General features: G+C 31.1%; 5 protein-coding genes, 1 long non-coding RNA gene and 1 pseudogene across 11 annotated transcripts; 4 read left to right on the top strand and 3 right to left on the bottom strand.

Annotated features, from left to right (window-relative positions):
• The first annotated feature begins 7 nt into the window (after positions 1-7).
• LOC117204402 (suppressor APC domain-containing protein 2) lies at positions 8-2,842 on the top strand. 2 transcript variants are annotated; one of them, XM_033441759.1, is made up of 5 exons: positions 8-1,264; positions 1,480-1,626; positions 1,699-1,911; positions 1,978-2,120; positions 2,200-2,842. In XM_033441759.1, the coding sequence occupies exons 1-5, from the start codon at positions 416-418 to the stop codon at positions 2,204-2,206; spliced, it is 1,359 nt and encodes a 452-aa protein (XP_033297650.1). In that variant the 5' UTR covers positions 8-415; the 3' UTR covers positions 2,207-2,842. The 2 variants fall into 2 exon arrangements, with proteins under 2 accessions (XP_033297650.1, XP_033297651.1); XM_033441760.1 differs by having other exon boundaries at positions 1,978-2,125.
• Positions 1,669-3,043, bottom strand: LOC117204407. Its single transcript, XR_004487083.1, has 2 exons — positions 2,888-3,043; positions 1,669-1,876 (listed from the first exon to the last, which is right to left on the bottom strand). It is a non-coding gene; the product is annotated as an uncharacterized LOC117204407 (long non-coding RNA).
• A 136-nt stretch (positions 3,044-3,179) lies between these two features.
• Positions 3,180-5,917, top strand: LOC117204406 (platelet endothelial aggregation receptor 1-like). The gene is made up of 4 exons (XM_033441765.1): positions 3,180-3,696; positions 5,071-5,208; positions 5,358-5,489; positions 5,733-5,917. Exons 1-4 carry the CDS (start codon positions 3,648-3,650, stop codon positions 5,795-5,797), a joined length of 384 nt encoding a protein of 127 aa, XP_033297656.1. The 5' UTR covers positions 3,180-3,647; the 3' UTR covers positions 5,798-5,917.
• Positions 5,918-6,383: 466 nt separating this feature from the next.
• LOC117204397 (cold shock domain-containing protein E1) lies at positions 6,384-12,863 on the bottom strand. Its single transcript, XM_033441751.1, has 11 exons — positions 12,715-12,863; positions 10,294-11,580; positions 10,029-10,208; positions 9,745-9,935; positions 9,443-9,653; positions 9,131-9,360; positions 8,801-9,062; positions 8,489-8,725; positions 8,210-8,415; positions 7,533-8,117; positions 6,384-7,443 (listed from the first exon to the last, which is right to left on the bottom strand). Exons 2-11 carry the CDS (start codon positions 10,687-10,689, stop codon positions 7,275-7,277), a joined length of 2,667 nt encoding a protein of 888 aa, XP_033297642.1. The 5' UTR covers positions 10,690-11,580; positions 12,715-12,863; the 3' UTR covers positions 6,384-7,274.
• A 547-nt stretch (positions 12,864-13,410) lies between these two features.
• LOC117204400 lies at positions 13,411-15,190 on the top strand (annotated as a pseudogene).
• A 409-nt stretch (positions 15,191-15,599) lies between these two features.
• On the bottom strand, positions 15,600-17,708 carry LOC117204404 (ataxin-3-like). 4 transcript variants are annotated; one of them, XM_033441761.1, is made up of 6 exons: positions 17,392-17,708; positions 17,153-17,317; positions 16,842-16,978; positions 16,475-16,629; positions 16,278-16,409; positions 15,600-16,165 (listed from the first exon to the last, which is right to left on the bottom strand). In XM_033441761.1, exons 1-6 carry the CDS (start codon positions 17,413-17,415, stop codon positions 15,744-15,746), a joined length of 1,035 nt encoding a protein of 344 aa, XP_033297652.1. In that variant the 5' UTR covers positions 17,416-17,708; the 3' UTR covers positions 15,600-15,743. The 4 variants fall into 4 exon arrangements, with proteins under 4 accessions (XP_033297652.1, XP_033297654.1, XP_033297653.1 ...); XM_033441763.1 differs by having other exon boundaries at positions 16,290-16,409; positions 17,392-17,707; XM_033441762.1 differs by having other exon boundaries at positions 17,153-17,327; positions 17,392-17,609.
• Positions 17,709-17,973: 265 nt separating this feature from the next.
• LOC117204487 (SRSF protein kinase 3) lies at positions 17,974-25,714 on the top strand. 2 transcript variants are annotated; one of them, XM_033441929.1, is made up of 6 exons: positions 17,974-18,671; positions 19,021-19,234; positions 19,315-19,630; positions 19,788-20,366; positions 20,439-20,733; positions 20,813-25,714. In XM_033441929.1, the coding sequence occupies exons 1-6, from the start codon at positions 18,451-18,453 to the stop codon at positions 21,102-21,104; spliced, it is 1,917 nt and encodes a 638-aa protein (XP_033297820.1). In that variant the 5' UTR covers positions 17,974-18,450; the 3' UTR covers positions 21,105-25,714. The 2 variants fall into 2 exon arrangements, with proteins under 2 accessions (XP_033297820.1, XP_033297821.1); XM_033441930.1 differs by having other exon boundaries at positions 17,976-18,671; positions 19,039-19,234.
• Positions 25,715-25,716: the final 2 nt, after the last annotated feature.

Below are 25,716 nucleotides of genomic sequence, written 5' to 3'. Positions count from 1 at the left end.
AAATAACTGTAGTACGTTCTAGATAGATTCGTACTTCGACACACCTGTTTCATCTGTTGCGTTCATATTTAGTTGCATACAATCGAAGGTTTAAAGAGGTTATCAAAAAGTTAACTGTTAATAAAATACAAAAAAGGAAAATGTATTCAAAACGCCTTAAGTGTATTCATATTTGGCACAAATAATTCTACTAATAATTTGGCAGTACACTTTAATAAATGTTAAATAAACGAAAAGACATTTATCAGATGAATGAAACAATATTTAATTAACGAAATGACTAATCGGACAAATATTCCTTAAAAGAAACAATGTTATACCTTCCACTACCAGGAAGGTAATATATGAGTCTGGAATATTTAAATGAATGTATGTTTTCTTAATAAGTATATTTTAAATACGCTTGCATATAAATATGGCGCAAATACAAACTTCGAGCGCGGATGGACTACCAAAGCACTTTGTCACCGCTATGCGTACACTTTTTGATATAATGGATGACCAAAATACAGGGTTTGTAAAATTTTCTGATATTGAAGGCAGATGGCAAGATGATGGAACGCAAGGTCTACCAAAAGGTGTTTTGGACAGCCTTAAAAAAGTCACTCCACCTAATGGATTATTGTCTTTTGAAAGATTTTGTACAGGACTCAAGATATGTTTGCTACAAATTCAAACAGATGGTGACTCTAAAAAACATGATGGTCAACCAAATAGACCACCATCTGCTCCAATACTTATACCTGATAATCAAAATAAAACAACATGGACATCTCCAAATACAGCAACTATTAGGCCAAATAATGCTATATCACAGCAACGTACCTTAAGCATGCCACAATTATTAGCAGGTCGAAAAGATGTTAATCATACACACTTAGAATTAATGGATAGTAGAGGCGGTCCTGAATTGAAGCTAAATAAGGCATATGGACCTCCTAAACCTCCACGGATGGGTGCTGCATTAGAAGCTAGAACTATTAATTCAGAAAGAAATTTTGACAAATCTGAAATTCGAACTGTATTACAAAATTGGCAGATGGGTTTGTTAATGAATGATGATAAAGCTATAGAAAAAAGACAATTACCAACGGTAAATTATAGATCTGACACTAGAACATTATTAAGACCAACCAGAGTATTGGGAGATGGTAAAGCAGTTGAGTTGCAAAATAATCAAGTTGGCTTACAGCCTAAGAAACCGTTAAATAGACGCAGAGAACCTAGGCGTCATACGTTGCAGAATGGTATTGATTACAATATGGTAAAGATATTCTTCTCTAGGATTCCCAACTAACGATTGGTGATTGGTGTTGGGTATGCATGAAATTTGGTGATTATTAACATGTAGACCATAATACAATTTATACTAAATTCAGCATAGTATATAATATGTTTATATTATATTTTAATACATAGTTGGGAAGCCTGTTTCTTAATTTTTAACAGCAGTAACTATTTGATAGCTCTCTTTTTTAGATGAAAAGAATGAAACAGATTGAACAAGAGAAAGATGTATTACTTCAAGGTCTAGCTGCAGTTGATAAAGCTAGAGAATGGTATTTGAAACAAATATCTGCTACTCAGGAAAAAATTAAACATCTTGGGCGTATGGGATCTCATGTGGTATCAAATATGCTTTCCAACTTTATAAAATTATCTGAAATATTCTGTGTTAACGTGTATGATTTTATTTAGGAACAATGGACAGAGGCACAGCAAGAACGTTTAGAATTACAACGTGCTCGCGTCTTAGAAGTCAACAGACACTTAGCTGCACTAATAAGTAGTTGGGAACGTGGTGGACTTCCTCTTCACATGAATCTTGCGTTTCTTAGCACTCCTACATCGACCCAACTTCAGCAAGATATATTATCTAGGTTAAAGCAACAGAATCATAGACTAACAGAGGTAAATGAAATAAATATATATGTAATTAATAATATATTTAATTCACATTTGATGATTAAAAATTAGGAAGTCAGTAAAAAAAGCCAACGGATAGCATTACTTGAACAAGAAAAGGACAACTTGGTACGAGAATTGTATAATAGACAAAGTGGTATAGTTCAATCTAGAAGAGCAACAATGATTCATGAACAACATGATCAAACATTCATGTAAGGTACTAACAGTTAATATTTTAATTCTTTTATGTATAACATAAAATTATATTTTACATAAATATTGTTCTTTTAGAATATAAATAAACAAGAAGATTTGCCTTTGATGATATAATGAATTACATGCAAAATATCAGATACACATATATTTAGAAAAATAATTAAAATCATTGTTATAAACTTTTATATCTGTTATATGTGTTGAAATATTTTAAATATCTGCATAAAACATGAAATATTTGTGTGAAATATTCACAGTACTAATACTCGAATGTACTTATACATTGTAAATGAAGTCTTAAATTTTTTATAATCCGTCCAAGTCTCAAAAGAGAGATTATGTTCTTCTCTAATAAATTATTATTCTAATTAATAAATTGCCTTGACCTAATTTTTTATTTTATTACGATATCATAATCTTAGTTTATACGCAAAATTAAATATGTTCGTATTACATTTTTGAAACTGATTATCCTTATCTTATAAACAACTATCCACAAAAGAAAATTGAACGAATAAATTATACACGTTCCGTACTGTAAACTGTAAGCTACATCTACTTCCGGAATTATGACTGTACGTGTCAAATGTTATCGAACTTTAAAATGTGATAATGTACTTCCCTAACCACCCAGCGTTACTATTGGCACTAAATTTACTTAAAAAAATAAGTGTCATTGCAAAAATGTACAATATAAGAGAAATATGGTAAAAATTAACGTTCGTTGGCATTCTATTTCAACTATAAAAGATATTTTAGTTACAAAAGTAAAGAGCTAATAATGTTTTCTGCCGACCATGTGTTCTGTTTAGAAAAACATGTGCGGAATCATATAACGGACTGGGGCTAATCCCGACCGATATAACGTTCCGTGTCTCAGGTCATATTAGTCCGGAATCTCAAGACCTCTCTCGTTATTTTGTTTAAAATAATATATAAATGCACAAATGAACGATATTGATAATAAAAAATTATAACAAATTTTGAAAAAGTACTAAATTTAAAATTAACTGAACAAAAGTCCAAAATATAAATAATAATTCATATCGGTAGAACAAATGAAATTGTAAATCTATATGTATATGTTTGTTAGAAATATATTATATATAGTCAGTGGCTTATTTTACACCCCACGCATGGTTCTTTAGCTTAGTAGAGTTTGGTGGGTATACTAGCTAAGCGCGTTAGTCCGCATTTAGTTAATAGTCATAGTCATTAAGAGGCAGTTGCCTCTGCTGCTGTCCGGAGTCGGCTAGTCGGAGTTCAGTTCAGTTGACGCGTTCAGCGAGTATAGATGCTAGCTGACATAGGGAACGTTGCATTGGAGCACAAATTTTATCCTCGCGATAGTGAATGTGTAAAGAACCCCCTTTTAACGAACGACCTTTAACCCTACTGAGTTCAAGTAATAGCCTAACTGCAGGCGCTGGTCGTCGATCTCTGTCTTCTGACATCTACAATTATCTGGATTATCGTTATCGGAACAGTTCTCCCCCGGATTTTGTGAGAGCTTTAAGCCCATCATGCTACCAAGACTGATACTACCAATAATTCTGCTACTCGTTATTATAGGTACGAACACGTTACTTGCGTTTCACTAGAATTTTCATACTGATTAAACATATCAGAGAGGATCGAGAAATCGATATTTCGCTTACGATAACGTAATTTATATGGCGGTATGTTATCACTATGAAAATTTTTCTTCTAATTTAATCGGCATATTGCAACTGTATTTTATCATTTCATAATAACTTACTTCTGCATGCGTGTCTTCATCAATTGTATAAAGATGACCTTAAGAAATATAAAAATTACATTAATAAATTTTTAAATTTGAAGGCGATAGATTTTATTTTAAGATCATGGAAAAGTTATTTTCGTATGATATTATTTGTACTACTTTCCTTAAACAACGTTGATTTGAATGTTGAATAGTAACTCTCTAATAGTAATTTGCTTAAGATAAAATAAATGCAACCGTTCTGTTAAAAGAAACGTCTCGGTTCATTCACCGAGTAGACAGATAATGTGTCACGATAATAAAGCGTACTTTCAATGATGCACATTCCGCGTTTCTTCTCGATTGTACCTTATGAAATATGTTTACAATTAAATTTCGTCTTTTGCATGAATAAGAAGAAATATATTTAAGCATGAATTTATTTATAGAAGAAAATAATAGTAATTTCTGATGCATACCCGAAAATCAATTAACCCGCGCAGACATGCTTTATCTCGTTAAATGTTTATCAATCTAGACAAGTGGGAAGTGCAGTGGACACATCCGGTACAAATATGTAGTTGCCTCTGGCAGCGTGTTTCTTCGTAGCATTATCTTTTCAGGGTAAATAAACTGCAGATATATTCACTGCGAACAGAAAATGTTGTAGAAAATGTGCAATTTATAACTTATTGTTTCAATATTTATCGCATTATTTCGTAATACAAAATTATTTTTATTACTAATAAAGTTTGTTCTATTTCCAAATGAATATTCATTTAATTTCACTAAATTTTAATCCACTTAGTTATATTAGAAGTTACATAATTGATTTCATATAGAGACTTATTTATCATCTACTGATAGAAGTAGTATTCTTTTATGCTATTGTCATTTAATCCGATGGTAAACGTTTTATATTCCGCTTATTGTTGTTTCCAGAATCACACATAAAATACAATATGAATATTGTATTAAATTATATATTTCCATACTACTCTTAATATGTATTAAATTATATATTTCCATGCTATTCTTAATAAAAGAAGGGAACTAAAAAATTAATTACTTTGTGTCTTTTTTATAGTTTAAATGATATACATATTGATATTTATGAAAATAACATAAAAGATACGACGAATAGTTAGAATTTGATTATTATGTGCTGTATCATATTGTTATATGTATATTTACTAAGTACTTCGATTTGGTTTAAATAATAGGCACATTATCAAAAGCTTGCGATTTGGATCAAATGCAATATGGATGTCGTATCTATAATGCACAATGCAGATGCGGTTACGGTTGTTCTTCCGAATACAGATACAATACTAACGAAGACTGCAAAGAAGCGTTAAGAGGTAATAACTTACCTGTTAATTTTATCCACGATATTAAATATCACTGTTAAACTTGTTCATAGATACTTAGACGAATACCTATAAGTATCCAATATTAATACTGGGAGAATTAACCGATTGCTTTTTATTATTTTATTATTATTTTTTAGGTAGGCGTAGTGATATATGTTATAGATCGAAACCTTGTTTGAATGGAGGATCATGTTTGCAAATATCATCAGATCCTGGATTTAAATGTCGCTGCGAAGGAACTGGTTATTACGGACCACATTGTGATAAACGTTAGTAATTATTATCATCGATAAGTAATGATTATAATTATAAACTTTGCAGACATATATTTTACTAACTAATTGATAACTATTCAATTCGGTACTAAACACAATCTGCTCAATTTTCAATTATTTAAAAATGCTAATAATATATTATTTAAAATTGAAGTATTGTTTTGATATAAAATTGAATAAGACTAGTAAATAGAAAATATAACAAAACATTTTTTAATGAAATGATACATTTTGCAGCTTGCCCAGGACCAAATAACCAACGTTTTCGAGGACCATTTCCTTACGAGTGTGTTGTAATTTAATTTGTAATTTACCTTCTTTTAATCTATCAAAAATCAAATACATATTAAGTACAAAAAATAAACATATTTTGCGAAAATTTACACATCTTTGTACATACATAATAAATATATTGTATATATGATAATCGTCTTGTTACTAGAAATATTTTAAAAAATTATTAAAATACTACTTACAAATAATATTCATTAAAAAAATTATAATCTATAGAAATCTCAATTTTTTATATATTGTTTAAATCTCTGAAATTCATAGAAAGAAGATATATCTGATATTTTCACTGTTTATTCATCAATAATTTTACAATATGTATGCACATGATGTGTTGGATCCATGAGTTTTTGACAAACGTTTAGTTTGTATCGTGCTTGCGTTAATGCAAGTTGTTATTTTACTCCTTTCCTATTTTCTACATAATGCCACGTGTACCTCGCTTGCTGTTTCTGATGGCAGAACTTATAAAATGCAATTTTTTTATTCTTCACATAAGTACTTTTTGTAATTTTTTGTATTATATATCGACTGAATCCGTAATACTAGTTTGATTTTATAACACGAGACTGCATCAGGAACTTAACGACATGTATATATATTTATATGTTATATATTATCTAGGACAAACAATTGGCCAGTTGTAACTTTTTTTACAAATTCATAGACATTTTCTCCTCAATAGAGTAACATGTTACAATAATTTATATAGTAGAAAACACATGTCTGCTTCTTCCATTAAAAAATTATGTAAATTCACAAATTTTAGTAAATAATACGAATGCGTCTTGTTTGATTTTTTTGATTATATGGCCAATTAATATTATCACATATGCCGTGTATTGCATATGATTTCATTTCCGACTATTATACATTATTTTAACTGATCGCAATACACATTACGGGTAAAACAAATATTCTAAAGAAAATAATATAAATAAAGATTTTATCAACATGTACGTATATTTTTATAAAGACAGACGGGACATTATCTTTGAACGTTACAAACAGACAGGTTGTCAAACAGTTCAATGTTAAATTATTTTCCAATCTATAACTGTACCTATAATAAACTGAATGAAGGAAATATCTTAAAATTTTTTATTGAAAAGAAAATGTAGTAATTAAAAGTTTTAATAATATTTCGTAACCATTGTTCACAATTATAAAAATCTACATGCTTTTCGAAAAAAAGATTTTCAGTAAATTTTTTAAAGAAATTGAAATGGTTCAGACAAACTGCCTTTCTGATTATCTTCATACTTTATAAGATGATAAAATGACTCGTTGTGTTTTATTTTATATTCTTTTCTCAACAAGAAAATCCAATTGATTATTATCAATGTTATTATTGTTGTCACATTAGTCTCAATTTGGCAAATGTTTACGATGCTTATAATAATAATAATCTCGGTACCGAAGTGTATGGACTAAAAACAAGTAATGTAGATTACAATTTGGATAAGCAATAATCCTTTCAATACGACATTACTCTTGGATGGCACCAGGGGTATGCTGGGATCTTTCCTGACTAAATCCACGTGTGCCGTCTGGCCCTCTTGGTTGTCTAACTATTGTTAATTTAGGACCTGTGTCTTCCAAAGATGTAGTACGTAAACGGCTGATCAGACGTTCGGGTCGTTGTTGAACTGCATCACTGTATAATAAAGAAAATAGAATGATATATCAATTAATCAAGATATTAACGAAAAGAAAATATTTAAGTAAACAATTTAAAAAATTCACCTTAATCGCGTTACATTGCATGCAGATGATTTACCAGTACGTTGATTCGTAATCAAAACGAATTCAACCTGATCTCCTGGTTGAAGTATTGCATGATCTCGAACTTCGCTCATGTGGAAAAATAACTTCTTACCCTCATCAACTTCATAAGCAAGAAAACCGAAAGGACCTTTCACTGCATCAACTGTTGCTCTCCTCTTTTTCCTAACTGCTACGATATTACAGGCGTGACCTGCCGAATCAACCTGTAATTGTACAGGATCACCAGCTTGTAATAGTTCTCGTTTGTTGACAAGTCCCATAATTCTAAATTCATATTCCGGAGTATCTTCGTCTTCATTAGCGGCATTTATCTTTATTAAGCCAGCATACTCTGCCTGGTCAGGATTTGCACTTCGTAAAGGTCTAATAACCGTTCCATCAAGTACTTCGCTAACTGGCGTTGGCCTAGGAATGCTTCCACGAGGTAGCAATGTGACGTATTCCGCGGCTACGCAACCACCATTACCTCTATTATTTCCAGAACTGATCGTACATTCAATATCAGCTCCTACTTCCAAAGCTCCTACATCCCCTTCAAAATTGCTAGAAAATAGAAATGATGAAAATATAAAAAGATGATAAAAAAATAGAAATATAATAATATTTTCTTAAATACGTATATGTTAATTATTCACCTGAAGTGAAAAAATATTTCTTTATCATGATTTACAGTCTCAATAAAACCAAATCCATCTTTAAGTGCAGCAATGAAACCTTGACAAACTTGATCATTCAATTTTTTGTTGCCATTTTGAGTTTTTTCACCAGAAGAGTTCACTAGAGATATGTCAACTGCAACAAGTTCTTTATTTCGTTTTACTTGACAGATACTAAATTGAACCTGAAACACTAATACTTTAAAAGAAATGCATTAATAAAATTACAATAGTACATATATATATATATTAATATACCTTGTCACCAAGTCTTGGAATATTCTTAGGATCACAATCTTTACTAAAGAAAATAACGCTCTTTTGTTGATTTTCTTTTGTATATCCAATAAGACCAGGTACAACACCATTTATACCCTGAATTATAGTACCCAATAAATCTTTTTCTATAATTGTTTCGAATTGAACTGTACCAGCTGGTAAATGCTTCAACCTAATTGCACTTTGTCGATTGTTTGAAAATGAAGAGGATGGGTCCTAATGTAAAGATAATTAATTAAAATATATTTAAAATGTTAAAATAATTTCGAAAAATATGTAAATCATACTTACTTGAATTACTGTGAATTCGACCTCATCTCCTACACTAATTTCTCTATCAACATCCAAGACTTCATTAAAGTGGAAAAAAAGTCGTGTATCTCGATCTACACAACGAATAAAGCCAAATCCATCTTTGAGTGTAACTATAATGCCTTGTTCTCGTCTTTCGCCGGATACAGTAAAAGATTCAGATAACAATAAAATTTCAGTAGCTCTCTTGAGTTGATCTCTAGTATCTGTAGCAATACGAAATTGGACCCAGTCCCCATGTCTACAAATATAAAGTCATAATTATTTCAATGAAAATTAAAAATGAATAAAAATATTCTATAAATATACCTGAGAGTAAAATCTCCTTTTTGATCTTTATCACCAAAAGGAATCTCAACTTCAGAATGCTGTGTATCTCTATATCGAATTCTTCCAGGTAATGGATCATTCTGATGACGAGCTGCAGTGCCCCTTTCCAGAGGTTTCAATACTTGTCCTTTTACTACTTCATTGCTAACTTCTTCAAAAACTATTGAACCAGGTGGTAGCTTAGTAATATTACAAGCTACTTCTTTACCCTGAAATATTAACAATAATTAAATTTATCTCAACGAAACGCGCACGATAATTGTTCATGTAGAATGAAGAAAATATTTATACATTTCGTATTTGTATTGTAAATTCAACGTCATCTCCTAGTCTAAGTTCTTCTTTCATAGATTTAGCTTCGCTAAAGTGAAAGAAAATTTCCTTAACTACGTCAGCACGTTCAATGAAGCCGAAATTTTCTTTCATTGAGCATACAACTCCACGATAGCGAACTGGACGTGTTGGATTTTCCAACCTTACATGACATGCACCCAAATTTCCACTGTAATTAGCAGTATTGCATTAACTCTGTATTCTGCGACAATTTATAATGTATAAATATGATAAAAGTTGATAATAAATAAATGATTTACCGTTGAGTCTCAGCAATTTGAAATGACACTCTATCACCAGCACGTAAAGTAACATTTCCTTCAACATCATCTTTCGTATATGGCAGAAAAAAACACTCTCCACGATTTTCATAACTGATACGTCCTTGTGTATCACCATTTGTATGCAATTCTGTTGTTACATTTCCAAGTACTCTTTCTTCATTTAGCACCTATATCATATATTTATGTGATTCTGTGCTCCTTATATATTATATTTAATACTTTAGATAATTTTTGTGTAAATATATTAATGATATACTAACCACTTCTGGAGCAATCTTACTAACAATACTAGCAATAGGTTTGCCTGTCCGTCGATCATAAGTCATTTCAAATTCAACGGGATCTCCAATTTTTAAGTGTTCTATATTACCACTAAATTGGCTAAAATGAAAGAACAACCTTGCTTGTCTTTCACAGCACTGTATAAATCCATATGAATGCTAAAAGAAAATAATAGTATTGTAATTATTATATGGTAAAACAAATATTAAAAAGCTAATAAAGAATAAGTAACAAGATCCTTACTAATAATTTTTCGATTATTCCAGTTTCTCGAGGTCCTTGATTCTCAAATTGATCTTGATAAGTAGAATTATTTGTTGTTGGCTCTTCTGTATAGCCAGTACTTCCTTCCATTCCTGTAAATGTTCCAAAAGGAAATCTGGTAACTTCATTACGTGACATTTTAGTGTTGGGATAACCGGCATATTGTATAGAATTTTTTCCATTCCCAGGAGGTGAATCCATCATATAATGATCACCACTATGATTGGTACCATTTCTGTAGATATTGGTTGTTGGTTGATGTGATCCCGTTATAACTTTGGGACTTGGTATAGTCATAGACTTGTAATCAAGTATTGCAGGGTCAGAGTTCATGATTGGCGGCTGGAACGTTTTCCACTGAGGATTTTTGGACATTGTCTCGAATTTGCAGAATTTTAAATGTAATCTTTACGTATAAGTTTTCCTCTTTTCTTGAAACAATTACTTAATTTCTTTTATGTTCACTTCTGTTTCACCACAATATATATTTATATATATATACTTATATTTAGAAATTTTTAGTCTTTTCAATTATTTAAGTGTTAACATAGATATCACAGAACGGTTCTTGGTACCTTATATCTTCATTCACTATTATAATGTTACAAGAACTTAATACAGAGGAAGAGAGGCTCTTTAAAATGCTGCAGAAATGCAGGCTCCTTTGTGACCAAGAAGTGGAAGGAAGGGTTTGAAAGTATTTTGACGTTTGTCATAAATTATTTATAAGAGAGTACCCAGGCAACTCTGTGCAAAATTGGCACTCTTTAAATACGAATACAAGTGTTTTATTAGTCAAGAGCAGCACAATCTCAGCCGCAATCACAATCACGGTCACTTTATAGCTCACCTAACTCTTTCTCACAAAGCTTGTGTACACAATATACAAATGAACAATATAGTTAATGTTGATTTACGAATTAATACAAGTACAAAATTCTTAGCACGTCATAGACCATTGATACTTTCCATATATGTATGCACATGTTATAACAACTGTTTGATATTTACTCAATTTAGCGTACACTAGAACAACTGTGTTCCTTTTAAACAGCAGTCATCCTTTATAAAAGGAGTAAATCAAAAAACATAGGAGATTTAAAAGATAAATGTTGACTTGAAAATCCTCAGATGTCTTCAATGCGTGCTGAGTGTGATTGTGTTGTTCCAATATTTCTATGTTAGCGTTTCTTTCTTCAGCATTTAATTATGGAATTTACAGTGAGCCTTGGTTTCAAAAATGTCCTAAACTAACAATTACACAAGCTGAAATAAAAAACATTTATTTAATTAATATAATCAAGCACACATTAAAGAAATAAAAATGTATTATCATAATGATTATGAGCTTTATGAAAATAATAGTAAGTAATTACTTTTCCTCTTAATACTTAAAAAAGTATCTACAATAATATACTAAGTTATATGATTATATCTAAAGAAGATTCTTTATGTTAAAATAAAAAAATAAACAATATTGTTTATGTATCTTAGATAAAGTATTATACATTTGTAGTAATAGATTATTTTATAAACATATTGGAATATAAAATTAAATTATTTGTTTCTTATTATGATTTTAATTTGTAATTATAAACTTTTACAACATGCAAAATTAAAAAATTAGCTATCATAAATCAGAACAGAAGTGTTATTCTAACTAAAGTAAAAAAATTGTTATCAGAAATAAAAAGAATAATATCTCATTTGTATATATAGGTTATTATATATATTTTTCAACCCACAATATTCAAATATATATAGCATTCTAAAATATATTTCTTGTGATCTATTTGTGGTTACATATGAGATAAATAAGATATTTACAATAATTGACTGCCAGTTTGACATTGACTTTTTATACTCCAACTGGCACTGTTTCTTCATTGCCTTTTATTTATTTTTCGAAATTTTACTCGTATTCAAAGTCTCATTTATCGATATGATGCAATTAGTCAAAACATCGTTATCATTAATTTATCATTTAAATCATAATTCTCGAACTTTACTGTAAATGGGATACAATACTTGAACACCCACATGAAAATGTTTGAAATATATGTAACAATATAAGCAATTACAAGTTTCTTTAAAAAGTAAATAAACAGACGTTTCATTCAACGGAATTTCATGCAAGATAATATTGAATTCAATATAACGATAACTGTTTATAGGATGTACCCAAACAAAAATCTGAAATATTGTACATGCTCGCTAGTTACGAGAATCTAATTTTTTATGAGGTCACTCGTTTCTTTGGGTATCATAATGATTTATCAAAGTCCCGTATGCATATAAAATATATATACAATTGTCAGGAAGCAAATAATTCTGCTAATTATAAATGTTTCATTGCAAAGCTCATAATCGAATAGCTTTAAAAAGATTTATAAAACTCACCACGACACAGCACAGCACTGACGACATGCCGCCATGTTGAATGTCAACATTCAGTATTCACATACAAAACAGGAGCAACTACAGAGTGACTACAGCTAAAAATTTGGGTTCATAGCCATCTGGTAATATTGCTACAAAAACAATTATTCGCTAGTCCTATTAACCGTAGAAAACTATAAATTTATATTTAAAAGCTAATAAATTTAATAAAGAATAAATAATTGGTTGATTATAGAAATAGGGTGCACATGAAAATGAAAGTGTGTTCTCAACATAACGTTTTTGAGTTATGTCCAGGAAAAATTTAAACCAATGATATTAAAGTGCGTTCGAAAAACTGTCAAGTTTAATATTTTGCCGAAGTTATCAAAAAAGCAAGTGTTTCATATTTGTGTTAAAAATACAAAATGGAGTGTTCTTTAACCCTTAGAGTGCTATGGACGCATATATGCGTCTGGCGAAAGCTATCGGTGTGGACTAAGGACACATATATGCATTTTTTGTAAGTGTCCGGCATGGACTAAGGACGCATATATGCGTTTGTCAATTTTTCCGAACACCTACGCAGAAGTAATACTATTACGTTTGTGTGAGATAAATATAAATGCATTTCTTAGTAACGGCAGTAAACAAATGCCAATAATGCCTCGTTATAACAGTTGTCTACCTGTTTTGCGGACAGTCGCATCTGTTTCGCGGACTGTTCCGTACCGGACAACGACCGAGGACACCCAGAAAATCCGCGGCATAAAGACAATTTATAACAACTTCCAAGAACCTCAGAGGCTCGTCACGTACCGGAGAGTCCAAGATAATGCCCTATATAATCTATATTCACGATAGTGCCCTATATAATCTATTTGATTATCTTTTACTTGTGACACTCTTCAAAATGGCAAGTAATATTGAAGAATATTTTACAAGAGACGACAGCGAAATAGAAAATTACGATTTAGGCGATTTGATGAATGATGTGTACCAATTTGATCCACCATCATCAGACAGTGAAGAATCGATCGATCAAAGAATAAATAGAAAACGGCCTAGAACACTAAGTACATCTTCAGAAGAGAAAAGTTCAGAAGTACCTGCAAATATCGAGACCTCTTACCAAACAGGAATATTATTGTGGTCAAAAACGAATTTCATGCCTAAACTACATATCTTTGAGGAACAAAATGCAGGAGTAAAAGGAAATCTGAACCCAGAATCAACACCTTTAGACGCCTTTCAAATGATATTTTCGGAAGAATTAGTCGCTCAAATTACCGAGCAGGCAAACAATTATTTCAAATGCGTACAACAGTGTACAGCATATAAAAAGAATTCCCTTTTGACGAATTGGAAGGATGTTTCAGTCCCTGAAATGTACGTATTTTTATGCATTTCAATGCTAATGCCGCGTTCGTAGAAGCTGTCTTTGAGAGAATATCGGTCTACGGACGAACTGTTGAAAGGCAATATTTTCCGCAAAATAATGGCACGAGATCGATACGTGGTATTATTACAAATATTGCACTTTAACGATAATAATGCAGCAAGTGACGATCCTTTAGCAAAAATACGACCAGTAATCGATAAATTAAAGATTTCCTTTTCGCGGTCATTTGCACCTTACGAAAATCTATGCGTCGACGAAAGTCTATTGCTGTACAAGGGCAGATGTTATTTTAAACAGTTTATACCATCCAAGAGAAGTAGGTTCGGCATTAAATTATTTCTCCTTAGTGACTGTAAAACTAATTATGTATTGGACTTCATAATTTATATTGGACAAAAAACAAACATTAGTAGAAGTAACACAGCCATTGGAATTTCTGGAGATGACGCTGCTTCAGCCATATCTTGGAAAGGGCCATACACTAATTGCGGATAATTGGTACACAAGTCCACATTTATATACCTTATTACATGAAAACAAAACCAACGCATTTGGAACCATTCGTAAAAATAGGAGAGATATGCCCCACATGGAAGAAAAGTTGAAGAGAGGAGAAATGTGCTACAGATCGACTGGCATTTTATTGGCAATGAAATGGCATGATAAAAAGGAGGTTTGGATGTTGTCTTCTGCACATGCAGCTGCATTGATTGAATCTGAGAAAAGAGATTATCGTACAGGATTATATAAGAAGAAACCATTATGTATTGCCAACTATAATTCCAACATGGGTGCTGTAGATAGAGTTGATATGATTTTGAGTACACTTAATTCCCTATGGGAAACTATAAAGTGGTACAAAAAATTATTTTTCCACTTGTTAGATTTAGCTATATATAATACATATATTTTATATCAAAAATCTACTGCTTCGAAACAAAAATTTAGTGAATTTCATTTAGCGTTGATAAGAGATTTTACGAAAATATTTCCAACGTAGAAGCATGGTAAGAGGAGGAAAGAGAAAGTCTGAGGATTTACCATTTCGTTTAATTGATAGGCATTTTCCATCAAAATGCTCTAATCATGCGGGCACAGCACAATTATCAAGAAGAAAATGTCTTGTTTGTGTGAAAAATAAGAGAAGGAGCGACACGCAATACGAATGCAGAAAATGCGATGTCGGATTATGTATCGATAATTGTTTTGCAATTTTTCACACACAACTGAATTATTAACTTATGCTTATAATAAATAATTAATACTAAAAAATAACGCTCTTGAATCATTTAATCTCGTGCAAAAGAATTACTATAACTTATTACGATTTACGCTTTGAATAGTCAATCAACAGAGTTCAGTCTAGCGAAAAAGTACTCCGTCCACAGCGATCGTCAGTGCTGGCCGCGCGCCGTCCGTACGGACCGCATAGGCCGCAAGTATTCAGCACTCTAAGGGTTAAATAACATTAAGCATTGGTAAAATAAACCAGTAATGCAGTCAATTAAAACTTATAACATGTACAGATTTTTTATTTATATATTTATTTTTGAAATACTTATCCATACTACACAAAGTAACTAGTTATTTATAATTTACAAATAAAATTTATTTTAATATAATATTAAAAATATTCTTGCACATATTATTAAATATTCAATTTCTGTGAAGTTTCTCCATTTGACGTTCTTGAGTATGTACCAAAGTGATTTAATTGATGCCAGTGTAAATCTTCAGATTCTGGCGTTGAAGGAGCAGTAGCACACTCTAAACTTAATTGAAGAGCCCTCCTTAAATCATCGTCCTCATCTGTGTCATCAGTCCCACATGCTTTTTTATTGTAATCATGAAAATCCAAACTTAATTTAAGATATTTATCTACATCATTTCTTTTATTCTCTTCAAAACTTAATTGAAGTGCTCTTTGTAATTCTGTATTTTCATCATCATCTTCATCACTTTTCTCAATCTTTATGGGAATTATCTTTTCTTGTAACTTGCTTGTCGGTACCTTTTCTTTACTAGTTAATGTTCTGGTAAACGTATTTGATATCACATTATTACTTACAGCTGTAAAACGAAAAATGCTCAATGTAGTAGAAGAAAATATGCTATTGTGAAATAATACAATTTCTTCTAGAATGAACAGTATTTAGAAATTCATTATTTTTTCCTTTGATACCTAGATAATAACCTTTTGGTTTTGTTCTTAATGATGTTTGTCCTTTTGACATAGGTTCTATTGGATTTTTCATAAGAATATCATCTGCAGTACATTGTGGAAGTGCACCAATAACAATAAAAATAGAATAACCTATAAAAATATGTAATTACCTATATATAATTTTGTTCTTTACTATATTTCATTAAGATGTTTACCTTCTTGTAACAACTGGGCTAAATACATTGAAAGATAAGTATCCGATATAAGTTCTGGCCCACTTAGGACTGAATTTAAATTAAACCATTGTCTTCCGATTTTTCTTATAGTGAACCAATGACCTTTGTAGTTACAAATATATGCTTTCATTTCTCTAAAAATAATAGGCCTCTTTTAAATTTATACATAAATAATAAAATTTAATTGTAAGTTTTGATATATAATAATTCATGCATATATGTATATATAATATATAAATATAAATTACATATTAATTTCTCCATTTATAGTGATACAAAATAATTATACTTAATAAATATCTTTAAACTATCTTTTAAATGAATTAGAAACAATTAAGTAACATACAAAGGGTCATTCTGTGCCATTATAGCTGCTGATTCCGTACTATTATATGGAATTAACTCCAATCCCCAAACTTTTAACGCACTACTGATTACTTGAACTGAGAAGTATCCACTGTCATCCATATTTCCTGATGGTTGCTAAGCAAAATAATTAATGCCCTTTACCACATATGATATTATTAGTACATATTAATATTTCAAATAAAATAAATTGTCGAATATCATAGAATGTTTAAAAAGTTATAATTTGTTATTATATTATGCAATACATTGCAATAAAAGATGCAAAATATCTACAATGCACAGATTCACCTCTAGAAAAAGTTTATAATCTTCGCTGTCAACACCAGATTCTGCCATTCTTATCCTCTCCTCTTCATCCATTTGATGACCTAAACTAGCAAGATCTACAGCATTGTAATATGGTCCTTGTAGAAGTGCGTTTAAACAATGTTGTGCGCATAAAAATCCCTCTTGCTGTAATAAACTTTGCCGTTAAAACGATTTACATTGGAGAAAGTCATTAGATGCTCATGTATATTATTATTTACCTTCTCATGAAATATGGTGTCCATTTTATTAACACTTCTTTAACGTAGTGTGTGGGACATATAAATACTATGTAATAACCAAATCATACGTCGAAAAATCTAATAAGATTCTACGATCAAACGTCACCCACAAAAATATTTTTTGGTTATAACCAGAAATGTGTCATATACAGTTGGCGGTACTTTTGGATATTATGATTCACGTATATAGTATTGCCATCTTGTAACAGATTCTATAGTTGTACAATTATAACTAAATGTTTCTCATTTAAAATTCGTTATTCATGCGTACTATTAATAGTTATCTAATTTTTTTATATAGAAAGTATTTATATAGATCAACATAGAAATTATTTTATACATAAATGATTTCTTATATAAGATCTTAATCTGAGCATAATGAAAAAATACAGAAGAATTTTATACAAAATATAAGAGATTAATTTAGATATATTTCGTATAATGTGCTTCCATTGATTATATATGTGTTAATTATAATTGGTATGTTATCGTTATATAATATGATACTAGCTGATACTAAACATTATTTTTGATTGGCTGCGATGTGATTAATACATTATTCATCGAAACGTGTTTCAAGTTTCACCAAAGGAAACCTTAAGCTAAGTACAGAGTACTCTATGAATTTCATCAAAGGATAGAATAGAGACTTTAGTATAACCGAAGCATCAGAAACTATAAAATAATTATTTAAAGGCTTTAGATCGAATTGGAAGCTCGATTCCTACCACGGGATAGAAAAGTATACTGAATTATTGAGTAACAAGCATTAACGAAGAGAGAAGTAGGAGATTGTGAGTGGGCGGGGGCGGCCATACTCAAACAACCGCCGAACGAAGTGCGCGGCACAGCGCAGAAATGAGACGATAATAAACCGCATCATAATCATATCGTTCGTAAACCCGGGGTGGGTGACGGTAACGGGTGTAAGTGCCTCCATTGAAACGAAAAATTACGGAAGGAAGCGAAGACGGAAGTGTGAGAAGTGTTAAAGAAAGAGACGAAAGCAGCCCGACGAATCGAGGTGCAGAGAACGGTATGAGTGCAAAGACAGACGTGAACAGGCGAGTCCTAGCAATACAGGCCAAAAAAAAAAGGCACAAGCCAAGTAAGCGAAAAGGAAAGGGTAATACTCAAGATGAATCAGAAACATCAGGAGCTCAATGCTCGAAAGCATCGGCTACTCAACAAGGACAAGGATCAGGTTTCTATCAGGATGCTTCTGCACAGAGACCATATTCCAGTGACAATGGAAACAGGTATCTGAGTTTCTTTAATATGTCATTTTATTCTATTATGTTGATACTATTCTAACTGTCATTTTGTTATTTATGTAAATGTCGTTGATATGATATGAAAGTTCCATCAAACTTTCTATCAAAATCTTTTTTACACAGCGACATGGATAAATTTTATCATTCGATAACTCTTGCGAAAAATAATAAATATTTGAATAAATGTATTTCGTTGTGTTCCGTTTTATTATGGAATAATTTAATTTAGAAACTTTTATCTGTTGAAAGCCCCATGAAAATTTTTGAAAGCAGTCTGTAGTCTTTTATTTTTTGATTCGACTTGCTCCCTACCTTTCCTAACTGGAACTTACAGATTGGAACCATGTCATAGCTCAAGTAACGAAACAATGGAGGATGGTGATGAAGTATACAGTAGTGAGGATGAAGAACAAGAGGACAGTAGTGACTATTGTAAAGGAGGATATCATCCTGTTAAAATAGGAGATTTATTCTTAAATCGTTATCATGTAACTCGTAAACTTGGTTGGGGTCATTTTTCAACAGTCTGGCTTTGTTGGGATTTACAGGTATATATCTGATTTATAATAAAAGGCATTTTTTTGTTCGGTAAAATTATAAGTGGAATGTTCTAAAATGTGTTCTTCAGGATAAACGATTTGTGGCACTTAAAGTCGTCAAATCTGCATCTCATTTTACTGAAACTGCATTGGATGAAATTAAATTATTAAAAGATGTGCGTGATATAGATCCCAGTGATCCTAAACGCAATAAAACCGTCCAGTTACTCAATGACTTCAAGATCAGTGGCATTAATGGTTTGCATGTTTGCATGGTATTTGAAGTGCTTGGGCATAATCTTCTAAAATTGATCATCAAATCCAACTATAGAGGAATTCCAAGAAACAATGTTAAACGTATCATCAGACAAGTTCTTGAAGGTCTTGATTATCTACATAATAAATGTAAGATTTTTTTAATGAAAACCGTGTTTAGTATTTAATATTACTATAGTGGATACAATTTGTGTCAATAGGTTATTCTAACATGATTTAAATTTGACATATTTAACATTATTATCATAGGAATTAATTACTAGCATAAAATACTTTTCTTTTTTAGGTAAAATTATTCATACAGACATCAAACCCGAAAATGTCCTTGTTTGTGTTGATGAAGCTTATATAAGAAAATTGGCTTGTGAAGCTACAGAATTACATTCACTTGGAATGAAGTTGCCAGTATCTTTAATCTCAACTGCACCAAAGGAATTCCAAGAACCTACTCCTAATTCTAAAATGTCTAAAAATAAAAAGAAAAAACTTAAGAAGAAAGCGAAACGTCAAAATGAATTATTAAAGAAACAAATGGAACAAATAGAAGAACTTGAAGAACAAGATAAACTCGCAAATAGTACAAGAGCAAATGGAGAATTAGAAACAAATAGTCCAGATCAAGACATAAATACAGAAAGTATAGAAGATAATACTGAAAGCAAAGGTTCACCTGATATCTTAGAACCATCAGCACCTTCATTACACATAAATGGTGTAGATAGTTTAACAGCTGAAGAGAAAGCAGAAAATCAATTACCTCAACAACCTGAAAAAATGGAAAATGCAAACTCATGTGACATAGAGAAGAATTGTGGTGAAGAAGTACATTCACCTGATCATGAAGATACAGACGAGTGTAGTGAAGGTAAAATTTACAGTACTATATTATATAACTTATAAATAATTACAATAACTTTACATTTATTATTTTTTATAGGTCGCAATTTACATCCACCTGAAAGTAAACAATTGAAAAGAGCATCTGTAGCTCCTTTAGATCCTGCCCTGGTAGAATGTGATGTTGAAGTAAAAATAGCAGATCTTGGTAATGCATGTTGGGTCTACAGAAAATTTACAGATGATATTCAAACTCGTCAATATAGATCATTAGAAGTGTTATTAGGCTCTGGATATGATACATCTGCAGATATATGGTCCACTGCCTGTATGGCATTTGAACTAGCGACTGGTGATTATCTCTTTGAACCACATAGTGGTAATTATTATTGCAGGTAAAGCATCATCTTTTTGTAATTGTTTAAAATTATTTATTAGTATCATTATAAAGTACATTTTGCTTCTTTATTACAGAGATGAAGACCATTTAGCACATATTATTGAATTGCTTGGAGAAATACCAAGACATATTGCTCTTTCTGGCAAAAACTCAAAAATGTACTTCAATAAGAAAGGTGAACTGAAGCGGATTACTGGACTAAAACCTTGGGGACTGTACGAGGTGCTTACAGAAAAGTACGATTGGTCGCCAAGAGAAGCGCGCGAGTTTGAAGAGTTCCTAACTCCGATGCTAGCGTTTGACCCGAGTATGCGAGCTACAGCAGCAGAGTGCCTGAAGCATCCGTGGCTGAAAATCAAAAAGTGATCATTTTTTTTATTGTTTTATCTTTAAATTCTTCAACACAACTACACTTCTACCATCCTGATGTAATTATACATATGTCGGGAGTGTGACAAGAGGCAACGACCGACAATGGTCAGGTTCTTTCGAATTATACATATAGCTTTATTTTTGCGTGACGAGTGCATCACCACTGAAGAAAACGCACAGTATAAAATTATTTAATATTTAATATTATAATATTATTATAATATACATACATAATGTAATAATGTTATAATATTTAATATTACAGAATGCAAAATTATTAAAAATATATTTTATAAATTATAATTTAGAAATGATTTTTACCTTTTTTAGCTATTGGTAATTTTGATTATCATTTACGTCCACGTGATTATGACTAATTTCATACAGCAAAGGAGATATTTAATATTGGGACAATTGGAAAAGAAAGAACTTGCTACATTCCACCAAATTCCAATATTTGCTACAGTTGAGTATGCTTCTAATTGTAACACTCTCGACGATGGCTGCCTACTTGTGTATTTATAAATTTGTTAAATCATGTTTTTCATTTAGTATAATGCTACCTTAAATTAAAATTTCATAGTACTTTATTATTTTACATGGTCATCGTTATATTATCCTTTACACTACTTGTCACTTAATTTATAAAATATCCCAAGAGTCATGGGACCTACTCATAATGTACTTTAAGAAAGGGCAAGCCCATTGTTGTATTATAACGAATATTGAAATTTTCATTAAAATATTTCTTTTTCATTAAATTGATTATTCGAAATTTACTAATAGCAGGTTTTTTCTCTGTGATCTCTCCTTGTGCTTAATTAGTGTGTGTTCAGAAAAAAATATAATAATCATTACTATCATTGTCTCTATACTGATTAAAAAGATACTCATAGCACATACTGGAACGTGTGTTTAAGGAACTGAATCTTTGTACAAATTCAATGAATGCAGAAATACATATATTGTTAGTATAATTAAGAGTTGGTCGCCAGATTCTTGGTAAAACAACAGATATGTTTCGGAATAAGACAGTGCATACTTTATTGAACTACAGAAAATAAACCAGACGAAAGGATTCGAGCTTGTAGTAATATATAGTAATCTTACAATAATTATAAATTTTAACTATCACATAAATAATAAACTTATAGGTATCAAAAAATGAATTTGTAATGGAATTATTGCAAATGCATATACACTGTCGGATTTCGAACAATAACCGAGGCATTCAACATTTGTGGTATATATTTTCGTTCACTTTTATTTATTATACATTTCTTTATACTGCTGAGAAGCGTGTATCATATACATATTGTACAATTATGAAAAAGGGAGACTAGTTTCTACATCATGACTGAAATTTCGGTAAACATAAAATAACCATGGTAAAGGAGATACGATGTTAAGTTCTGCGCGACCTTCTTTACTTCGAGCTATTGACTGATTATTAAGCTCTCTGCCGATAAATTGTCTTCTATTTTATAATGAAGATAGCGAAACAGTACGATCATTGAACTAGTGAACATTCAACATCACAAATATATTTGTGTTGTTGAATTCTGTTTATGCTTCCAAACGAATGTTCTGTTTCGCTGTGTCTGCCAATTTAAAATCATTTCATCATCAAAAAACTGAGTAGTTAAAAAGCATTTTGAATGAAACTGGTAGAGATGCATATGAAAAGGACAGTTATTATTAACTACGTTTCATTAGTTGAGAATATATTTATTCCGGGTAAAAGAGAAAAATAATTACTTAAAGTAAGCTATTTAAATATAGTTACGTTTATTTTTGTTAAGAGTTTGTAAATCAATGAGTCTTAAAAAGAGACTACTCTAGTAGTTTAATCCATAATTCACTTTAACATTTAATATTCGTACTTTCGAAAAATGAAAGGAAAGATATGGGATTGTTGATGTTGACTTTTACAATATTTAATAGAGATACATGATTCAGGTCGTAAGAATATTTGTTTTATTTTATTTTATTTCTATGCATATCCTTAACGAAAATGCCTCTTCTACCTGTACTGTGATCGATGAAATTCAAGCTTTTCATTTCACATTATCGTACTTGCTTAACTATCCCCGTGTAATCATGTGATCCCACCGTAATTATGATCTTGGGACTGATGATGGCAATCGTGTTGAATTTGTACAGTACGCAACCGAAGTTATCGTAATTATATACACCGATATTATTTTATGAAACGCGGCCAGTGAAATCCGGAAACAGTGCAGTAAATAACAAGGACACAAGGAATTGCATGGAAGAATGTCTTTTCCAAAGTACATCTCGAATTTTTGCACGGCCGTCCTTCTAGCTGATGACTGGTAACCGATCATTGTGTGTTTCTATGTTGTTAATGATAATTCTCATTTTGATGAAGAACAATATATAATACGATGTATGTTACCAAGCGAGGAGGATCTTCAAAAACGAATGATAATTTGCAATTGTGCAACAATCATGTTGTATGATAAGCGAATGATTGGTTTTTTTAGTAACGGTTCAACGGATTTCAACGACATGCGATTTCACCGCGTAGCCGCACATTACGATTATACATACCGAAATATACATATAAATATATAAATATATATATATATAGATATACATATATACATAGAATAAATCTAATGACAATTTATGTAGGTGTGATTCGCTGCTTGGCGCTAGGATAGTTAGGATGAAATTAACATACATTAATAGCAAAAAATGTGTATAGCTTGATGTACGAGAGACCGCCCGCCCCCCTCGTTTCCCTCTAAGGTTTGAAGAAGTAATGTATTCGTACATATATTAAAACTTGAAAGCTCGTTGCGCATCATTTTTTTTCTTATAATATATTATATAATTCCATAATAGAAGAACCACTTCTGCGAGTACAGAACAAGAAAGATCAATGAAGAGTTAAGCAAAGCCAAAGAGGCTTGTTTATACAGGGACCCAAATTTGGAACTTTTACAGATTTATGTTCCAGTCAGTAGATCTAATCATGCGCCATGTAAAGATATGACTGAATGATTAAAATTTACGCGCATTAATTATACATAGTGAGCTAAGTTCGATATAGGAAATCTAATTTTGTTCTTAAAATTCGTCTGAACTGGGTCTTCAAGAATTCTCACTATTACATGTTTCTTTCAATCTGCTATCGTTGGGATAAGATTCTTCGATCATAAAAAAGCAAGAAAATAGTAAATGAATTATAAAAACTATTAACGCACTGAGGAGGAACAAACAATATCAGTATCAAGGAAACGTATGTAAATGGAACATACAATGTGATTTTTTGTAATATTGCAACGTTAAAAAACGTGGATCGGCAGATAAAATTGTGGACTCGGAATGGAAATCTGATGTTTGATAAAATAAAAGAAAATGAATCTTACATGAACACCAAGTTATATTATGTAAATTGTGGCGTGTGTAACACACACGTATCTATGAGATATTGTATATATTGAAATGGAATTGGGGATTTTACACATTTTTAGACCGATGCGTCTGCATTAAAAAAAAAAGTTTATAAGTTTAGGGAAGTGCTTGAAAATCTACTCCAATGGATTATGCACGCTGTATAACGACCACTTAGTCAGATTATAATCCCTTGGAACATTTTCTGTAATAAATGGATACAATCGGGTATGATATTGTTTTACGAATTGATATATCGTCATAATGGTCATAGCGTTGTAGGATTATTTAACTCTGCATGCTTAGTCGATTGCTCGATGTTGTACATACACACATGTACTGTACTGAGCATTAATAAGGATATAACTATTGATAAAAATGCATATAGAAGCTCATGATATATGAAGATCCTTTTTAGAACTTTATTGGGTGATAATCCAATGCGTGAATAATATTTGAACAGAGAATATGTATAATTAAACTGACTGGAGCATTAGCAGAAAAGGAGGCAAGTGTGTTCTACCATGCTTTCAGACAATACTTCATTAATCAAAAGGATAATAATATTTATCCTTGTATTAACGTTGGCTGAATAGAATTTAAATTGCCGTAATATCAAATAAAAAATAAATAACATAAAAACAAATGATGTGCTCTTTATAAAAAGAAATGGTGCAAATTTTGCTCATTTTATCAACTTCGATCGTTCTAAAAATATCTTACATTGAATTTAAATTTCATGCAACGTTCATCACTGTATTTCCTATACTCGATGTGTTTTTGCACTAATAGAGGAAAGAAATGTATCATAAAATCAAAACTACTGTTTTCTATGCCTATATACATACATATATACATTTACCTTCATACCATTATATCTTCATGATCAAAAGGAAATATCGTAAAAGATCAATTATAAGAAGGGTATTAGGAAATTGCAGCAAATCGTTTTTAAAGACAAATATGCCTTATGCTCCAGTCAATCAATGTACAACCAGATGAGGCATGAAAAGTGTAGACATAATAAAGTAGAGATAATGATTCGAACAAATAAACGGATTTGATGTTTAGACGCTGCCTCCGTTATGTGCCCTGCCGCAGAAAAATAAGATAACAGACCCATGTACCCACCTTCCGAGATCGGTATATGATATTAAAAATAAATTCACATTAAAATAAAATT

The sequence above is a fragment of the Bombus bifarius genome, unplaced genomic scaffold (assembly GCF_011952205.1).
Source record: "Bombus bifarius isolate JDL3187 unplaced genomic scaffold, Bbif_JDL3187 scf7180000007978, whole genome shotgun sequence".
In the NCBI taxonomy this organism is placed as follows: Eukaryota; Metazoa; Arthropoda; class Insecta; order Hymenoptera; family Apidae; genus Bombus; species Bombus bifarius.
Note: the sequence above shows the minus strand (reverse complement) of the source record. Positions and strands in the feature narration are given on the sequence as shown.